Below are 17,719 nucleotides of genomic sequence, written 5' to 3' on the forward strand. Positions count from 1 at the left end.
TCCTTGCCATTTTTTTTTTTTTTTTACTTTAGCTAAAGCACAATAGATTCTGCTCCAAACCTTTATTTTAATTCTGTGTGGATATTTGCTTCAAGATGGTTTCTTGTAAACCACATATTGTGAGTTCTAGTTTCTGATCCATTTTGCTATCAACTTCCCTTTTATAGGTGAACTTATCACATTCACATTCTTGATTACTGACTATTCATTTCAATATATATCATTTTGTTATCTTTTCCTTTTTTTCCTTCTTTTTAATCCTGTCCTTTTGAGGGGAAGTTTGTATTCAAGACTTTCAGTCTTGATTCTAATCTATCCATTGAGCCACCTGCTATATTAGCACATATAAGCACAGTTGGCTAGGTTTTTTCCTAAAATTCTGAGCATGTTATTTCAAGACATTGGCCACAATAAATTTTGGCAAGCCTTCCAAGTGCTCTGCAATTTTCTAGTTCATTAATTTATTTTCACTAAGAATACTGAGCCTCCTGATGTTGTGTCTATCTTGGAATCACATAGCTCCCAAATTAGAAATAAACTAGCAGTTCAATTAAACCTGTTTTTTTGTTTGAAAAATAAATTGTAAAGCCTTTTAAAATTTTTTTGGTTAGCATTAGGTCACTGGACAAGAGATTAAGGCACACTATACAAAGTCAGAAATCTACCTATTTCTAGAATAATTTTTTTCATACACCTAGTTGTACATTACTGACTACTGCATTAGTACAGACTCCTCTTTATTACCTTTTAACTGCAAGACAATTTCTCTATACCCCTTCACAATAATAGCTCTCAAGGAAATGGTGGAATTTGATTAAATGATCTCTAAATCCTATGATTGTTTAGCTTTTAATTCCTGTTACATCAGTCAATACTACTTCGTAACTTCATTTTACCCACATTTTTTTGTTTCATTTTATAAATCTTCAGTCTTTAAAGCTTTTTTTTTTTTTTTGGTAATTTCACTGAAGCATTTGCACAGAAACTTGGTTTTTGTAAGCATTGCCAAGCATTAAGAGCATTATTTTTTTTTTCAAATTGGCCAACAAGCTAACCACAATGAATTGTTGAGCATGGTCTTCCCTTCTTCATTTCATCAGTTCTTATCTAAGGTTTATGACACTGCTTCCTTTTTAGGGATTATCTCTGTACTATCAGTATGTGTAAAAAACACATCTTATTCAAAAGACAGTTATGGTTGCTTGAAGTTGTTGGAAAATTGACTTGTTGAATGATTAATATATTCTGAAGTTTATTTTGTTGCACATTATGGAATCACCTAAGTATATGAGTGATATTATAATAGTTTTATCCATTTTAACTCAGTCATTATTTATTCTTAAATCATTGAATTTACTTTATCTGCAATTGTTGTTTTTATAGGCTACATTGACTAAAGTATATAAATTGTGTCAGAAGTATTACCAAGTATTTCAGACAGCAAAAGACTGGCTTGAGGATGCTCAAGAGTTATTACAGATGGCAGGCAGTGGATTGGATGTAGAGGGCTCAGAGGAGAACCTAAGAAGCCACATGGAATTTTTCAGCACTGAAAATGAATTCCATAGTCATCTGGCAGAACTTCAAGGTTTGCTTTCTAAATTAGAACCATTTATCAAAACCACTGGAAAGGAAGAACTGCTGCAGAAAGTGACTTCCTTAGAAGAAAAGGGCAAGACAGTCATTCAGGAATCCCAAATTCAATTAGACCTATTGCAAAGGTATCTCTTTGTTTTTCGTGATTTGTTTGTGTTTTTTTTTTTTTCAATTTTGAATGAAGAGAATTTTCACAATGGAAATAGGAGTAGAATAACTATATACATTAGCCCATTTTTACCCAAGGCTCTTTTGGCATTTTTATTTATAAAGACAGAGCTCTGCATAGTGATATGTGATTACATATTATTAATTCTTTAACAATGATTTATTAGTATTGTATTTTTCTCCTTTAAGATGTGCAACTCAATGGCAGGATTACCAGAAATCAAGAGAGGAGGTTATTGAACTGATGAATGAGGCTGAGAAGAAACTATCTGAGTTTTCTGTATCCAAAGCTGCTTCTAGTTGTGGAGCAGAAGAAAAATTACTGGACCACAAGGTAAGGTTGCCATTATGTAATTTTAGTGGGTTTTTCCAAGAGAAACTATAAAAAAAGTTCATTTTAAACCTTGTTTCATTTTTCATTCAAGCCCCATAAATGTGAATAATATACCTTGAATAATTTTTCCAATTAATAATAAGTAACTATCATCAGTCATTAGCATTCTTCATCTGAAATATTTTTCCATGATTTATAAATAAAGGCACTTCTGTGATTTTCTAAGAAAGCATAATGACATGGCATGTCTTTGGAAGGCATGGCAAGTCAGAGTGTACTAAACAAATGCTGATTGCTGGTGATGGTAAAGAATGATTCATAGCAACCCAATAAATTAAAAACTATAAATCTAAGCTGTTTTGAAGAAGTCTCAATAAAGTCTGAATCTGAATAAGGCTCTATATCTAATCATGTTCACTTATTTTTATGTAACTAGTTAAAATATGGACACAATAAGACATTTCAAATATGGGAGGGAAAGTCACTTTTCATAGATAAACCTGTTCTTCACTTAAAAATGTATCTTATTCTGTTACTTTTTTTTTTTTTAATCAAGAAGGATTTCTTGTAACTTTCTGTAACCACAAGATCTTTTTTAAACCTAAGGAAAAACTTTCTGTGGAAAAGTATAGATCCTTTAGCATTTATCTCACTCAGAACATTCTAAGAATTAAAATTTGGTAACATTTATTGATGTATTAGAAAAAAAACCTCCCCATCTTTCTTTTATTGTTTCAGTCATTAGTATCTCTAGTGAGCTCTTTCCATGAGAGGATCATAGCCCTAGAAGAAAAGGCTTCTCAATTAGAAAAAAATGGAAATGATGCCAGTAAGGCAACAATCAGCAGGTCAATGACTACAGTCTGGCAACGCTGGACACGCATCCGTGCTGTAGCTCAGGACCAGGAGAAGATTCTGGAGGATGCAGTGGATGAGTGGAAAAGCTTCAATAGCAAGGTAATTATTTTTAGTATATTAGGGATCACGAGGTTTAGAACAAACCCTTAGATCCAGTGAGATTACAGTTTACTCAGAATAAAAATTGTAATCTTTATCTTTTGACTCCAAGATTCTTAATAAATGGAAAAAAGTGATTTTTTTTTGGTTGAGTCATTTTTACCATTTTAAATTCATGCACAAAAGAAACACATATGGTGAAAAATACATAATTTTATCCAAATTGAGAGCCAGTCTAACTTCAGAAAATACTAGGCAAAATCACATCTGCAAAGCTTTCACATGGAATGTATAGGTTAATAGACTTTTGCCTATTTGTCCTCTCCAGCTGGCTCCAAAAGAGTGTAAAGTATTCAGATTAACTAAGGAAACATGAAACATAGACCATTGTAGTCAGAATAGTTAAATTATTTGTCAAATTTCCTTCAACCCCAAAATAAATCAAGGCTTCCAGATAAAAATTCAAAATCACTCCTTTCAGTTTCTGCTAGCAGTATTTCCAAGAATAATTTGGACTACTCTATATCATTGATAACTTCTGACTGGTTATTCTGAGATTGGAGCATGGAACCTAAAATGACAAGGAATTGCTCCTCCCTCATGCCAATTATGGTTTGGTATTTATATTCTCCAGGCTTAAAATATTACACACTTATTCTTAAACTGCCCAAGTGTGTCATTGCCATGTTTGATAGAATGGCTGGGGCAAAGATTAGGGGGTAGAATTGCCTTTATTTGAATGCTTGCTCATCTTGGATTTTCAGTAGTTTCTTTTGTGACATAAACTTTTATATGCATCTTTAGGTTCAAAAAGCCACTGAAATGATAGATCAGCTACAAGAAAATTTACCTGGAAGCTCAGCAGAGAAAGCTTCAAAAACAGAACTCGTGGCACTCCTTGAATATCATGACACATTTATTCTTGAAGTGGAACAGCAGCAAGCAGCCCTAGGTGTGTTGAAGCAACAGGCACTGAACATGTTACATGATGGGGAAGTTGAATCATCTCCTGAAGAAGAGCTACCTATTATTCAAGAAATCACAGCAATGCAAGATAGATGTCTTAAGTAAGCATTCAGTCTTTTCGTTATAGAATGACATGAAAACATGTGAAAAAAAATAAGATTGGGTTTTAAAAATCTCTAAGATTTCACACACAGTGCTTTGTACATTATATAAATGGCTAAATGAATGAAAAGGTATTTTTACTATGTGGAAAGCCCTAGAGATTAGAAAGGCAACACAATCCCTGATCTAAATGAGCAAATGTATAGGAGGCTTCCACTGCAAGGCAGATGCAAGGGCTAATGATTCTTAGTATGCAGTAGCAAAACAGAAGGTGAGTAAAGTTATTTCCATCAATATCAATTCTAATCCTGATGTTGAACCACTTGATGGTATCAATGATTTTCCCTGTATATTTTATATCTGATACTGCTGAGAAAATGAGAGATAACAGCTATCATGGAATATTGCCACTTTCAGGGCAATAAGGCTAATCTGGCTTTTTGGTCAATATTTGATGTTGGTAAAATGAGTGGTAGGGATGGTGGGCCCCTTCTTTAAAAGACTTGCTCTCCTTAATGTGTGTGTTGTCAGATTGGAAGCAGGGCTAGCGATTTTGAGGAACACTGTTATTCATAAGCTTTGGGCAGAGGATCCTGGGTGGTCTCCCTCTCATAAGAAGGTTTGTGGTGGTAGTAGAGATTTGCTCTACCTAAGACAAACCACCCTTTGACTTTCTTTCAAAATGTTTTGCTACTTCAGCTAACCTGATTTACCTACCTGTTATAGAAGTTTAATAAGCTCTAATGTTGAAAAGAAATTATCAGAGCTTTCCTTTAGGAAGGTTGTTCTAGTAGTCTTGAGTAAAATGGGATATATAAAAGAGCCCAGGAATAAGAAGGCTGAAGATGTGAAGAAACTGTTGCAAAATCCATAAAGAAAAGAATGATGGATTAAATTAGGATAATATCAATGTGAAGGGAGAAAAAAGGATGTAAATGAGATTAATTACAGTAAAATTGACAGTACCTTATCAGAGGGAAGTGAGGAAGGAATAAAAGATAGTTCCTTAAACTTAACATATACAAAACAGAACTTTACACCTTCATCCTTTTCTGACTTCTTTATTTCTGTTAATGGTAAAATCATCCCAGTCACTCAGGCTTGAAGTCTCAGCTATCAGGACACCCAGGTAGATATATCTAATAGAGAATTAGACATGCAATTTCTTAATTTCAGTTGTTTTAGCAACCAGGCCTTGTGATACTATTTTCTGTAATGATTCACAGAGCTTTGGCCTATTGAAATCACAGGATTAACTACAATTTAAAAATATTGAGCCAATTAAAAACTAAAAATCTAAGCATAGCACTATCCTTTTTTAAATTTAGTTTGGCTTTAAAAATCTTTGGATGTAGTTATTTGAAATAAAACTATCCATTGGCTATCGATACCAGAATTATATGTAATTATGTATGATTTAAGCTGTAAGATGCAGTACATAGAGTACTGAACATGGAGTCAGAAAGACCTAAGATCACATCCTGCCTTAGACATTTACTAGTTATGTGACCCTGTACAAGTAATTTTTGTGCCTCAATTTTCTCATCTGTATAATGAGAACATTTTATAATAGCATTTGCCTCATAACTTTGTCAAAATAATCAAATAAGAAAATATATGTGAAACTTTTTGAAAATCTTCAAGTACCATATAATTATTACTTATTCTGAATCTATTTTTAATTATTACAAAGTTAAGCAAACATCCTTTATTAAGATATGACTTAACATAAGTTAATGGCTTATACCTCTATAATCATTAGTGAAGACATAGGATAATTTAGTGAAAAATTAATTATAAGTGGGGCACAATAGATTTAGTCAATTCTTAATGTTTGAGTCTAAATTGGAGTTTGTTCTCTACCTTCTTTTTCTAAAAAAACAAAAAAACCCTATATTTCCTGAATTAAACTACACCAGAAAACTTAGGTAAATGCATTATCCTTGTCCAATAAAATTCATACCATATCATCTCTATTTGCGAAGTTGATGTCACTGTATTTCTTTGAGTTTATTTTTGGAGATATATTTGCTGGGTATGGTGATCCTAGATTTCAGAGGTTTGATTTCTTCTTTGGACTCTATATTTTAACCTACTGATTGTTTATTTTCCTCTAAATTCACTTGATAACTCTCTCTGATATTTCTGTAGCATGCAAGAGAAAGTGAAAAAAAATGGGAAGTTGGTAAAGCAAGAACTAAAAGACCGTGAAGTAGTAGAGACCAAGATTCATTCTGTAAAGTCTTGGATTCAGGAAACAAATGAATATTTGTTGAATCCTACAATGGAAATAGATGCTCAGCTTGAGGAATTTAAGGTACAACAAATTATCTTTTATCCCCATTTTGATTATTCAGGTTTTTGGGGGGTGTTTTGTGTACAATACATCTGTGAAAATTGTGAGTTGAACCTTTTGAGAAAATTGTAGGGCACATGGAGTTTGATAGTGGTTTTGGGTGAGTTAAATACATTTTAAACAGTGTTAAAGAGACTAAGATTTTGATGTCATTTTTTCAGTTGTGCTAGACTCTCTGTGACCCTACTTAGAGTTTTCTTGGTAAAGATACTAGAGTGTTTTGCCATTTTCTTCTCCACCTCATTTGGTAGATGAGGGAAACTGAGGCAAATAGGGTAAAGTGACTTGTCCACAGTTACTAAGTGTAACTGAGGCCAGATTTGAACTATCAAAGATGAGTCCTCCTGACTTCAGGTCTGGCTCTCTATCCACTGTGCCACCTAGCTTCCCAGACACTGAGAACTGGGAAAATAAATGAAGGAAGACTTCTAGCTTCCAACAGCTATTGAGGTCTCTATGCCAGCAAATCTTTTGGAGAGCAAGTATTCCTACAATGTTTTTGCCTCAATCTTAGTGTGCCTGCAAAATGTCCCTAGAAGATAACTACAGTAATTTTTGTAAAGAAAAATATATTTAATACATAATATCAGACTATTGATTGCTATGTGGGGAAATCCTTAGCTTATCAATATATATGCCAATCTAGTATAAACTACTAAACATGGATCATAAAGGTCATCACTGCTTAACAGAAAACAAACTCAGCTATAATTACCTTTATGTAATAAAAATAGAATTTTAACCATAACAAACCTTTACCAATTTAACAATAACAACCAATTTTTAACAATAGCACACAAAAATATAATTATAATTAACACCTATCCTATGTTTAGTAGGGCTTGTCTGAACATTAGAGCACATATTTTTTTTTTTCCTTTCAATGGCAATAGGTTGGGGGTGGGGTACAACAAAATCTTTAAATTAGTTTTCTCTTTTTCTTCATGGACAAAGAAGAGGAAAAAAACATTCTGAGTAAAACTCAAAAAGTTCTCAAAAAAAAGGGAGAGATTAAGGTGCTACTTTAGTGACAGGTAGGAAAGAATACGAGGAATCAGAGTCAAGGGCTAAACCTAGAAACTCTGCCTCCTATTTCTAGTCAATCTCCTTCCTAACTCACATTGATTTCTCATGTCTATCTATGAGAATGAGATATCCTTAAAGGATCCTTAATGGAAGAGCCATTAAGAAGGCAGTTTGGAAGAAAGACAATTTGATACCTATTAAGGGATAAAGAATCACTTTCCTCCTGACAGTTACCAAGATTATATTTGTGATAGAAAGTTCTCCTCTATATGACTATCTAAAGACTATTCCTATACTGGCATGAATCAGATGGGGAAAGAAAAATTATTTTACTGTCCTCTCACCATTAAAACAGCCAAAAATCAACAATTAGCAGTAGTACATTACCAGTAATGGGAGGAACTTAGGACATACTTTCTGAGCATATGGGTGTTAATGATAAGAATATTAATAAGAAAAGTAGGAGTCTTTTCTCTGTAGGTTGAAGAAACCTATGATATTGCCAGATAGAGGAGGAGCTAAGATAACCCTTAACAATGTGTTTATTATCAGAACTGTTCATAATTGTGATCACAAATTTTAGTTTGACCCTATTTTTGTGCCCAACTACAGGTTTAAACATAATACACAAGCCTTCTCTACTTGTTCTTGATAAAGGTTTTTCTCTATACTTCTAAGCAGGCAGAAATGATTTGATTTGGGTTTTGTTTGTAGGGTCTTCTGACTGAAGCCACTACTCGCTATCAGGCTATTGAGAAAATAACTGAAGAACAGAAAAATAAATACCTGGGTTTTTATACAATATTACCTTCTGAGCTCTCTCTTCAATTAGCTGAAATAGCAATGGATATTGGGACTATACGTGATCAGGTAAAGATATTCTACCTTTTCTTTAAAAAAATTTTTTTAAAGTTAATACCATAGGAAGTTTTGTTTTCCAGAAAATACATTGAGAAATTTTATTGTAAGACAGATTATTATAAAGCAGAATCTATTTTTCCATAGGGCTAGTACTATTTGGTAAATATGTTCCTGAACAAGAATATAATATCCAGTGACATATAGTTTTGGAATTTACCATTAAGTAAAAAAACAAAAAAATCTATAAATCACTATTATAATTTAGAATCATCAAGTTTTACTTCAAGTCCTTTAAAATGTACACATATTGCATATTTTGACTCTGTATAGGGGCTCAATGTACATAAGTTATATTATACATTAATATAGCAGAACTCCATTATTGGTGGTATTCCCTTCACAGGTACAATGAATAACTTAGAGAAACCCAAATTATAACAACCTATCATCATATTTATACATTGCGCTGGAGAATTGGTGTGACCACAAATTCATTACCTTGTGGTTAAATTGGTGATGAACTTTTTCCAAACTGAGTATATTCTTAGTGGAGTTGATAGAGCTTTTGGGAAAATGGCATAATAAAGAGTGAGGACACAAGTTTGACTCTGAAATTATGGATCTGGATAATGCTGCTCTTAAAAGAAATAGGAAAGTTTGAAAGGAAGGTATGTTTTAGAAAAGGATAATGAGTTCTGATTCAGATACATGTTTGAGACACTTGCTTGACTTGACATTAGTCTCTAGAGAGACTAGAGATTGATTAGGAGGGAGAAAGAATCTTGAGAGCCGATTACTTGGAGAAGACGGTTTAGATCATCATGATTGCAGAGGTTTTGTTAGCAAGAATGCTAACAAAAAATTAGAAGAAAAGAGAGTCTAGGACGGACTCTTAGACAGAATCACAGTGTAGGGGAAGAAGTGGAGGGGAATCTAGTTGACACAATGGATAGTTCTGCAGGGAGGAGGACTTGAGTTCAAATCTAATCTCAGACACTTGACACCAGCTATGTGATCCTGGCCAAGTCACCTAACTCCAATTGCCTTGCAAAACAACAACCAAAAAAAAATGGGGGTTAAGATGTGAATGATGATATAGCAAGGGAGACTGAAGAGCAATCAGAAAGGTAATTGGAGAAACAAGAGAGAATAGTGTAATGAAAATCAGGAGAAGAATGTATCAGAAGGAAAAAAGTGATCAGATGTTTTAAGGAGATCAAGAAGAAAGAAAAAAGAAAAAAAATCATCGGACTTAGCAATTATAATGTCATTAGTAATTTTGGAGAGACCCATTTCAGTTGAGTTTTCAGGTCATGATTCAGACTGCAATTTTGAAAAGTAAGAGAATTAGCACAATAAGTGTAGACAACAATAAGGAAGCCTGGGCATGTTTGTAGATAGCAGAGAATGAGCTAATAAATGGGAAGAGCTTAGAGAGAGAGAAAAAATGATAATAGAGTAGTTTGCTGAAGAAAAATTAAAATAGCCTGGATTAAGGACATAAGCAATGTGATGATCCTCTGCTAGGAAAATACTCACTTATTGATCAAAGATTGGGGTAATGGAAGAGAAGGTACAGGATGATGTCAGGATTTTTACACATAATAGGAAAGGAGAAAAATCTCACTGCAAATGCCCTTTATTTTTAAAGAAAATTATAGGAGCTCTGCTGTAAGAGTAGGCTTTATTATAGAAGAGAAAGCTTGTGACAACTGGGGTGGAAGATTTGATGGACTGAACTAAAGAATAATAAAAAGACTGCTTTATTTAGTGAAGACCCACTAGTAATAGATGTGACTATTATTTTATGTGGATGAAGTAGAGTTCAGCAGAAGATTATAGGATATGAAGACATTGAAGAAACAGGAAGTCATAATATCTTCCTAAAAAATTTGATTAATTTTAACATACATTGCTTTATGAATCATATTAGGGGAGAAAAATCGGAGCAAAAAGGAAAAACCATGGGAGATTTGTTGCCAGAGTTTTTTTAAGTAGCAGTGGACTGCTTTATCCTGTCCTCAAACTATTACAGCTTTGGAAGTATTCAGGGAAGATTTCTATTTTTTAAATAAGTTTCCCTTTTGTTTCAGGGAGAAAAAAAGACAATTCTTAAAATTGAGATAGAACAGATTTTAAAATTAACTTAACTTTAGTTAATGAGATTCCCTAAATTTAAATTAAATGAATTAACTGAATTGCCATTTGTTTATTTTTCCAATTCACACAAATCATTTTTCTTTTGTGAGTCAGGAAAGGTTTAAAGTGCCAATTTTTACTGACAGAATGCTCACAAGTCTGACTCTAGATAACTCAAAGGCAAGCTGTTTATTGCCAGTCTTTAAAGTAGTAGCAAACTGCCTTTCTGTTTTCCTAAAGTTCCCAAACTCTTAAATATTCTGTTAACACTGTCAGTGCAAATATATTACAATTTACATATCCTTTCAGTGGACTTTAATTAGAACTCCTTTAAAATTGCTTTTCTATCAAATCTCAAGTAACACATTTCACTGAACCAAGTGAAATCCTTCACTTAGGTCTTCATCCCTTCATCCATGTTTCCCTCCTACAGCCAGGGAAGGAGGGAAGGAGAAAGAGACTCTCTTTCCTCTCTGTACTATCCTCCTAGTTTACATATATACACATAGAAATTATTTATCTCAACACTGCCATTATATGTTGGTCACATCTAAAAACTCATAAAGTTCTCAAATATGAAGCAATTACATCCAATAAAGCTGCTAACTTTCATATAGCATGTTTTATGCTAAGCACTTTTGCAATCATGTGATCTTCACAACAACAATTATTATTTCTCTTTACAAATCAGAAAACTGGGCAGAGATAAAATAATTTGTCATAAATTACATAGCTAATACATTTCCACAATTGAAACAGAGAATGGTGGGCTTACCAAATATAGAAGCTGACTGGTTTTCTCACCTCACACTGCCATGCTGGGTAGTACCAGAGACATCTAGATTCTTTCCAGGAAGTTGCTGGACAGAACCTGCTAAAGGCAGGAGTGACTAATACCAAGATCTCCCTTTGATGATAGTTTTAGGCGCTAGGCTCAGAGAATACTGACCATGGAGCTCGACCCCACTCATCTCCATTCCTGCAAACTGGGTTGGGGAGTTGTTTGGGCAAGATTGTGTGGGTCCCCATGGCTATTGCTGCTTCCTCTACCTCCACAGGTGGGGCAGAATTTGTTTCCTTAAGTTCTTTAGCAGTTTCTTTTCTTAATCTGATATGAGATAAGAGGAGTTACCAAACAGAGGAACTTGGGCTATATTGATCTTGTTGGCAATCCCCATATCTGAGATATACTCAGGATTCTGGGTAGTGTAGTGGAAAGGGTCCCTTAATAGCTTATGGGATGCTTTGCCAAAGGAGCAGAAGGGGACTCTGGACAAGATAGGAATCAAGGAAGGGTTACCAAAAAAATTTTTACCTAGTTTATTTTTTTCCTTTTCTTTCAGAATGGGGTTAATTCCTGGAATTATCTCCAATGTTTCAGGAATTGTTCTTGCAATCTTAAAATGACTAATTGGCACACTTCTTAATCATTGCTCTCAAAACTTTGAGAATCTGCTAAAGTGTTAGTTTAATTTTAATTAGCTAACTTTATTCCTATGGCCCACTGTAGTGTGTGTTCTAGAGTCCCCAAATTGGGGTACCAAAATATATTATGCTTTCTAGACCCCCCACACAGGGGTGCCAAAATATACCATCCAGACTAGCTCTCTGGATGATATCAGGACCACCCACATCCTTGGTCTTAGTGGAGGAGTGATGAAGGCAGGAAATCTGTGAGGCAGGTCAAAGATGAAGTCCCTTTATTCCAAATCCTCTCAGCCTCTAAATACCTTAGTACAATTACATCACTACAGTACACTGAGCATGTGCCAACTATAGAACCATTGCATTACCACATCACCTCAGCACAGTGCTGAATATAGTACTATTACATCACCACAGCACACAAATGCTAATAAGCACCTTGCTATTGATATGTAAATGCATCTTTAACTGTAAGTATCCCTTCCTTCAGGTAGAACACTGGTGGTCAAGCCCTCCTTGATTTCTCAGGAAGGGTGAGATGCCCCAAGGAGAGATGGGGAGCCAAACCAGACATTGTCAGCTAGTTCCCTCTGAGCTGAATGATCTTATACATTACCCAGAGTTTCCCCACTATTTGTGGCCCTCTACAGCCTACAGGTTGGCCAGAGCTAAGGTCCATGGGAAAAGTTAGGCTTTCTCCCTTTTTAAGATGGAAGTCAAGAAGGTTAAGAAATCTGTCCCAGCATTCAGCTACAGCATAGAAGGGTTTTTTTGGTTGTTGTTGTTGCTGGCTACATTTTAAATCTTTCCATGTAACAGAATGTAGCTCACAGAACAAACATGACACAAATATTCTGTATAGAGATGCAGAAACAGACAAAATGACATGAAAGAGGACTGTCCCATCTTTGCCAAAAGCCATGCTATAGCATACCTCTTTCGTCTAGCATCCCAGAGAAGGTAGAAAGGTGGCAAAGGTTCCCCTAGAAAGTTTGTTGAAAATTACAAGAATTTCCAAATCTGGCCATCCCTAGTCAAGGAAAATTTGTTAAGCATGGAACTCATGATGACCCAGACAAGCTTTCTCCCAGTTGCTTGGGGTTTCCAAGCTATAGGATTAAGGTAGAAAAAATGGGAGGCTTACTTTGACATGAAGGGAATCAAGGCAGGGGACACCAGACTCTCCCCATACAGGCCACCAAAATTTGATGTTCAGAAGGACCCCAAAAGGTTGGGGGTCACAGACTGGTATCACAAGGTATCTCTCTCTCTCTCTTTTTTTTTTTTTAATAACTTTTTATTGACAGAACCCATGCCAGGGTAATTTTTTACAACATTATCCCTTGCACTCACTTCTGTTCTGATATATCACAAGGTATCTCAAAAGAATTTGCAGACTGGAAACTATATCCAAGTCAAGGAGCAAAGTTTATTGTAATTGTAGTGCTAATTGAAGTGGGCTAAGTTCCAAAAGAATTTAGCAAAGAACCCAAAGAAAGAAGACAAATTTATCCAGTTTGAGTCACTGATATGCAAATTTTATGGCCCAGAGGTAGGGATTTGGTTACCACTGACCAACAGATTATGTATCTGACAGTCAACAATATTTGTAGAACTTTTCTAAAGCCAGAAGATTTTAGAATCATTGACAGAACAATAGCACTCTAAGGCCAGAGAGCTTCATTGTCCCTAATATATCTTCCCTAAAGTCTAAGGGAAGAAATTTTATTATATCCCTAGACCAGAAATTTTTTACAGAAGATCTTAAAGCTAGAAGACCTTCAGAATTATTGACAGATTGTTAGAACAGACGCACTCTAAAGTCAAGGGGATGGAGAGAGACCTCCTCGCTGCTGTTTCCCCTAGAAGCTATACTCCATCAGCATCATTGTAGATATTCAGTAATTATTAGTTGGTAGTAGCAATTATTGTGGTTGATTTTGCCCTTATTGATTTTTTAGATCCAATCCAAAGAAAAAGAAGCCCAGAGAAGTAAAACAATGAATCAGGAACTTAGCCAAAAAATTCAGAGAATAGCAAAAGAATTGACGACTATTTTAACCAAATTGAAAGCAAAGACAAGTGATCTAGCTCAAGCTAAAATTGACCAGAAGGTAAGTAAAGAAGAACAGCACCCAGAGTTAATACTTTTAAAAACAGAGACTGAGAAAATGAAAAGAAAATTAGGGGAGAAATATTATTGTATTGATAATAAAACAAAATGTCCTACTCCTTTATTAGCATACTATAGGAAAGAAACAGCAATCAATAGATACATCACATTATTGAGAATTGTTATCCTTTAGCACAGTACAATTTGTAATTATGAAGAAATTATACTTAGAAAAATAAAAGTTTAAGTGAAGTTAACTTATTTTATATGAAAATACATTTAAAAGAATTGCCCATAGTTAACCTATATCAGATTACTTGCTGTCTTGGGGAGGAGAAGGTAAGAGAGGGAGGGAGAGAGAAATTTGAAACACAAAATCTTAAAAAAAAAAACGAGTGTTGAAAACTATCTTTACATGTATTTGGAAAAATAAAATACTACTGAAATTTTTTAGATTAACATTTTATAGGAAAAAAGCTCCTGAGACTTAGTGATTTAGAATTTCAATAAATTCCAATCACTATTTCTTTGTCTTAGAAATGAGTATAAGGATTTATGGTGATTATTGTGAAGAATCAAATGAATAGTAGCATAAAAATTCTGGAAGTTTATAAATATAAGTAGATTAAATAATGTAAAATTTAAAAATCATATAGAAGATTATTTTTTAAATATAATGTACCTTTTAAGATATTGTATGCAATAAATATATAGTACTAATAATGTTTCTCTACATTTGATCAGAATGCTTCTAGGATAGAAATAAGTAGCTACTTAGCATTGGATAACAGTCATTTTGACCTTGGTTCCTTACCTATATCCAGTCCAATCCATAATCCTTATCATCTCTCCTCCTCACTCAGGGGCACTGATTTGTATAATAGCATGCTAATCAGTTGGTAGCTTCAAAACTTAATAAAAAGGGCATACTGTTCTACTTCCAATTGAGCCAATGTAAATTTTAACTTCTTGTTTTTAAAAATGAACAGATTGTAGTTCAGGGAATTAAATTACTGACTGATTCATCCTGAGTGGAGCAAAAAAAAAAAAAAAAAAAAAAAAAGGCAGGAAAGGAAAATGTTACCCACCTCACTCAAGCTCTTAGGAAATAAACATCATGATGATCCCATATCCATTCTGTCTTTCCAGCTAGAGAATTAGAAATAAACCATTGTCAGAATAACACTATTCCTAAATTGTATAAATAACATAAACGTAACTTGAAAAAAACTTTATTAATCTGGAAAATTTGGAGGATGACTTTGATATTTACTCTAGGCCCTTGGAGAGGAATTAGACGGCTGTAATATAAAGCTAATGGAACTAGATGCAGCTGTCCAAGATTTCGCTGAGCAGAACAGCCAACTGGCTAAACAGCTGGCCAAGAGGATTGGGAAACTGACTGAACTTCACCAGCAAACTATTAGGCAAGCTGAATATAGGCTCTCCAAACTCAATCAGGTAAGTTTTCAAATGTACCATTTAGTATTCCATACGATCTTCAAATTTTCTTTTTTTCATTTCTTTTTAATAATAACAGCACAAATTATGATTATATAAGACTTACTGAAGAAGTGTTCTTGAAAATTGTGCTTAAATCAAATTCTTTTAGAGCAGATTACATTTCATATGCACTTAAAGGCAGGTTATATAAAAGTAACTATTTGATGAATCCTTTTATACACTGAAGAAGCAGCCCAAGAAAATGCTGGCATTCTTTGTTTTCTGATCACAAGATCATAGACATTGTAATAGCTAGAAATTATATAATACACTTAGATTTGAAAAGCATATTACAACATACTCCTCATTTTAAAGATGAGGAAACTAAGACTCAGTGTAATGCTTAGAAGACTTACTTAGGACCTCACAGATACTAAAAGACAGGTACTAAAATTTTCCATACTCTAATAATTTCAATGTTCCTCTCATTGAGCTTTGGTGAATACTAATACTAATGAAAAGAACAGCATAGGTAATACCCTAGAATGACACTTACATATGTTTTCCAAGACTCTCTTGTTATTCATGCACTAAGAAGCATATAATTAGATCATAAGTTTTTTCCCTCAGAAATTTTTTCCAGCATTATCTTCTTAATACCTTTTGACACCAGTGAAATGTCAGTCAATAAACATTTATTAAATGCTTGTTATGTTCTGGGCACTGTACTAAACTCTTGGAACACAAAGAAAGACAGAAGACAGTACCTTCTTTCAAGGATCTTACAATCTAATGGAAGGGGAAAAAATGTAAAAATTATGCATAAACAAAGTATATATTAGGATAAATAGAAAATAATCAACAGAAGAAAGATTTTTGTTGTTCATCCTTTACCCCTAAAGAGGATCAGTGACATCATGATTATGTAGAGATGATTTTTAAAAGTATGTATCTCTCCATTTACCATTTATCATTTAGAGGGAAGGTGCTAGAATTAGAGGGACTAAGGCTTCCCATAGGAAGTAAGATTTTAGCTGAGAATTGAAGGAAGCCAAAGTGGTAAGAAGGGAAAGATAAATAGGGATTTCATCCCAGGAATGAGGGTCAACCAGGAAAAGTGCCTACAGTCAGGAGATGCTGTTTCTTAAAGAAAAAGAAACTTCAAAATGAACAATATCATTAAATTGAAGACTACATGGTAGAGAAGAAGATATAAGGAGACTGGAACAGTGAGGATAGAGGGTTAAGTTATGAAAGACTATATGTCAAGTAAAGGGTTTTATATTTGATCTTTGAAGTGATAGGGGAGCACTGGAGTTTCTTGCATATAAGGGTGACATAATCAGATCTGCAATTTAGAAAAATAATTTTGGCTGTTAAGTGGAAGATAGACAGTAATGAGGAGAAATTTGTAGCAAGCACACAACAAGCATGCTTTTGCAATAGTCTGAGTGTAAAGAAATAAAGTCTGTTCTAGAGTGATGGGTAGCAGTATCAGAGGAGAGAAGCACACATATTTGATAGAAGTCAAGATATATGTAGCATGAGGAAGATTGAGGACTCAAACGTAATACCTAGGTTTTGAGCTAGGTTTGGAGGATAGTGGTACTTGAGGCAGTAATAAGGAAGTTCAAGTTTGAAAAGGGAGAACATTAAAAGGGAAAATAATTATGTTTTGGATATTTTGAGTTAGGTCTAGGGGACATATAGTTGACACAACATCAGCAAATCTATTAAGTCTGGAATGATAGATTTGAGAATCATCAGTATAGAGAGGATAATTGAATCCATGGGACTAATGAGATAGGTCAGCAAGTGAAATAATAAAAAGGGAGAAGAGATTAAGTAAGGATAAGGGCAGAGCCTATTTTGAGAAGTTATTAGTATTGTTTCTGGCTGTTTTTCTCTTGATCAATAACTCTGATATGTGTATAAAAATAGCATTACATCTTAATTCATGTAGATTAAGATTGAGTGTTCCAGTGTTAGTTATCATGATTTAAAATTATTTTTCTCAAAGTATTAAAAATGTGAAACAAAACCACAGTATAAAAAAATTGATTTTGATCTACAGTATAATACTTATTCTATATATAGCTCTCATGCCTAGAACAAAATTTTGCACATAACAGGTACTTCATATTTGTTGAATAAATTAACATAACATAAAAATGCCCTTGAGTAATTAGAACGTTTAGTAAACAAGCCTTTGTATATTTATTTCTGACATCTT

At 34.0% G+C, this 17,719-nt stretch overlaps 1 protein-coding gene across 22 annotated transcripts in view; it reads left to right on the forward strand.

Annotated features, from left to right (window-relative positions):
* The window catches only part of SYNE1 (spectrin repeat containing nuclear envelope protein 1), a 567,155-nt gene that overhangs the window by 372,920 nt on the left and 176,516 nt on the right, over nucleotides 1-17,719 (forward strand). For all 22 annotated transcript variants that reach the window (XM_031937596.1, XM_031937595.1, XM_031937611.1 and 19 more), the window contains 8 exons: nucleotides 1,384-1,721; nucleotides 1,954-2,098; nucleotides 2,837-3,055; nucleotides 3,860-4,122; nucleotides 6,275-6,440; nucleotides 8,220-8,375; nucleotides 13,892-14,044; nucleotides 15,322-15,504. In XM_031937596.1, the coding sequence (XP_031793456.1) occupies nucleotides 1,384-1,721; nucleotides 1,954-2,098; nucleotides 2,837-3,055; nucleotides 3,860-4,122; nucleotides 6,275-6,440; nucleotides 8,220-8,375; nucleotides 13,892-14,044; nucleotides 15,322-15,504 (1,623 nt within the window). The remainder of the gene's footprint in view (nucleotides 1-1,383; nucleotides 1,722-1,953; nucleotides 2,099-2,836; nucleotides 3,056-3,859; nucleotides 4,123-6,274; nucleotides 6,441-8,219; nucleotides 8,376-13,891; nucleotides 14,045-15,321; nucleotides 15,505-17,719) is intronic.

The sequence above is a fragment of the Sarcophilus harrisii genome, chromosome 4, assembly GCF_902635505.1.
Source record: "Sarcophilus harrisii chromosome 4, mSarHar1.11, whole genome shotgun sequence".
Classification (NCBI taxonomy): domain Eukaryota; kingdom Metazoa; phylum Chordata; class Mammalia; order Dasyuromorphia; family Dasyuridae; genus Sarcophilus; species Sarcophilus harrisii.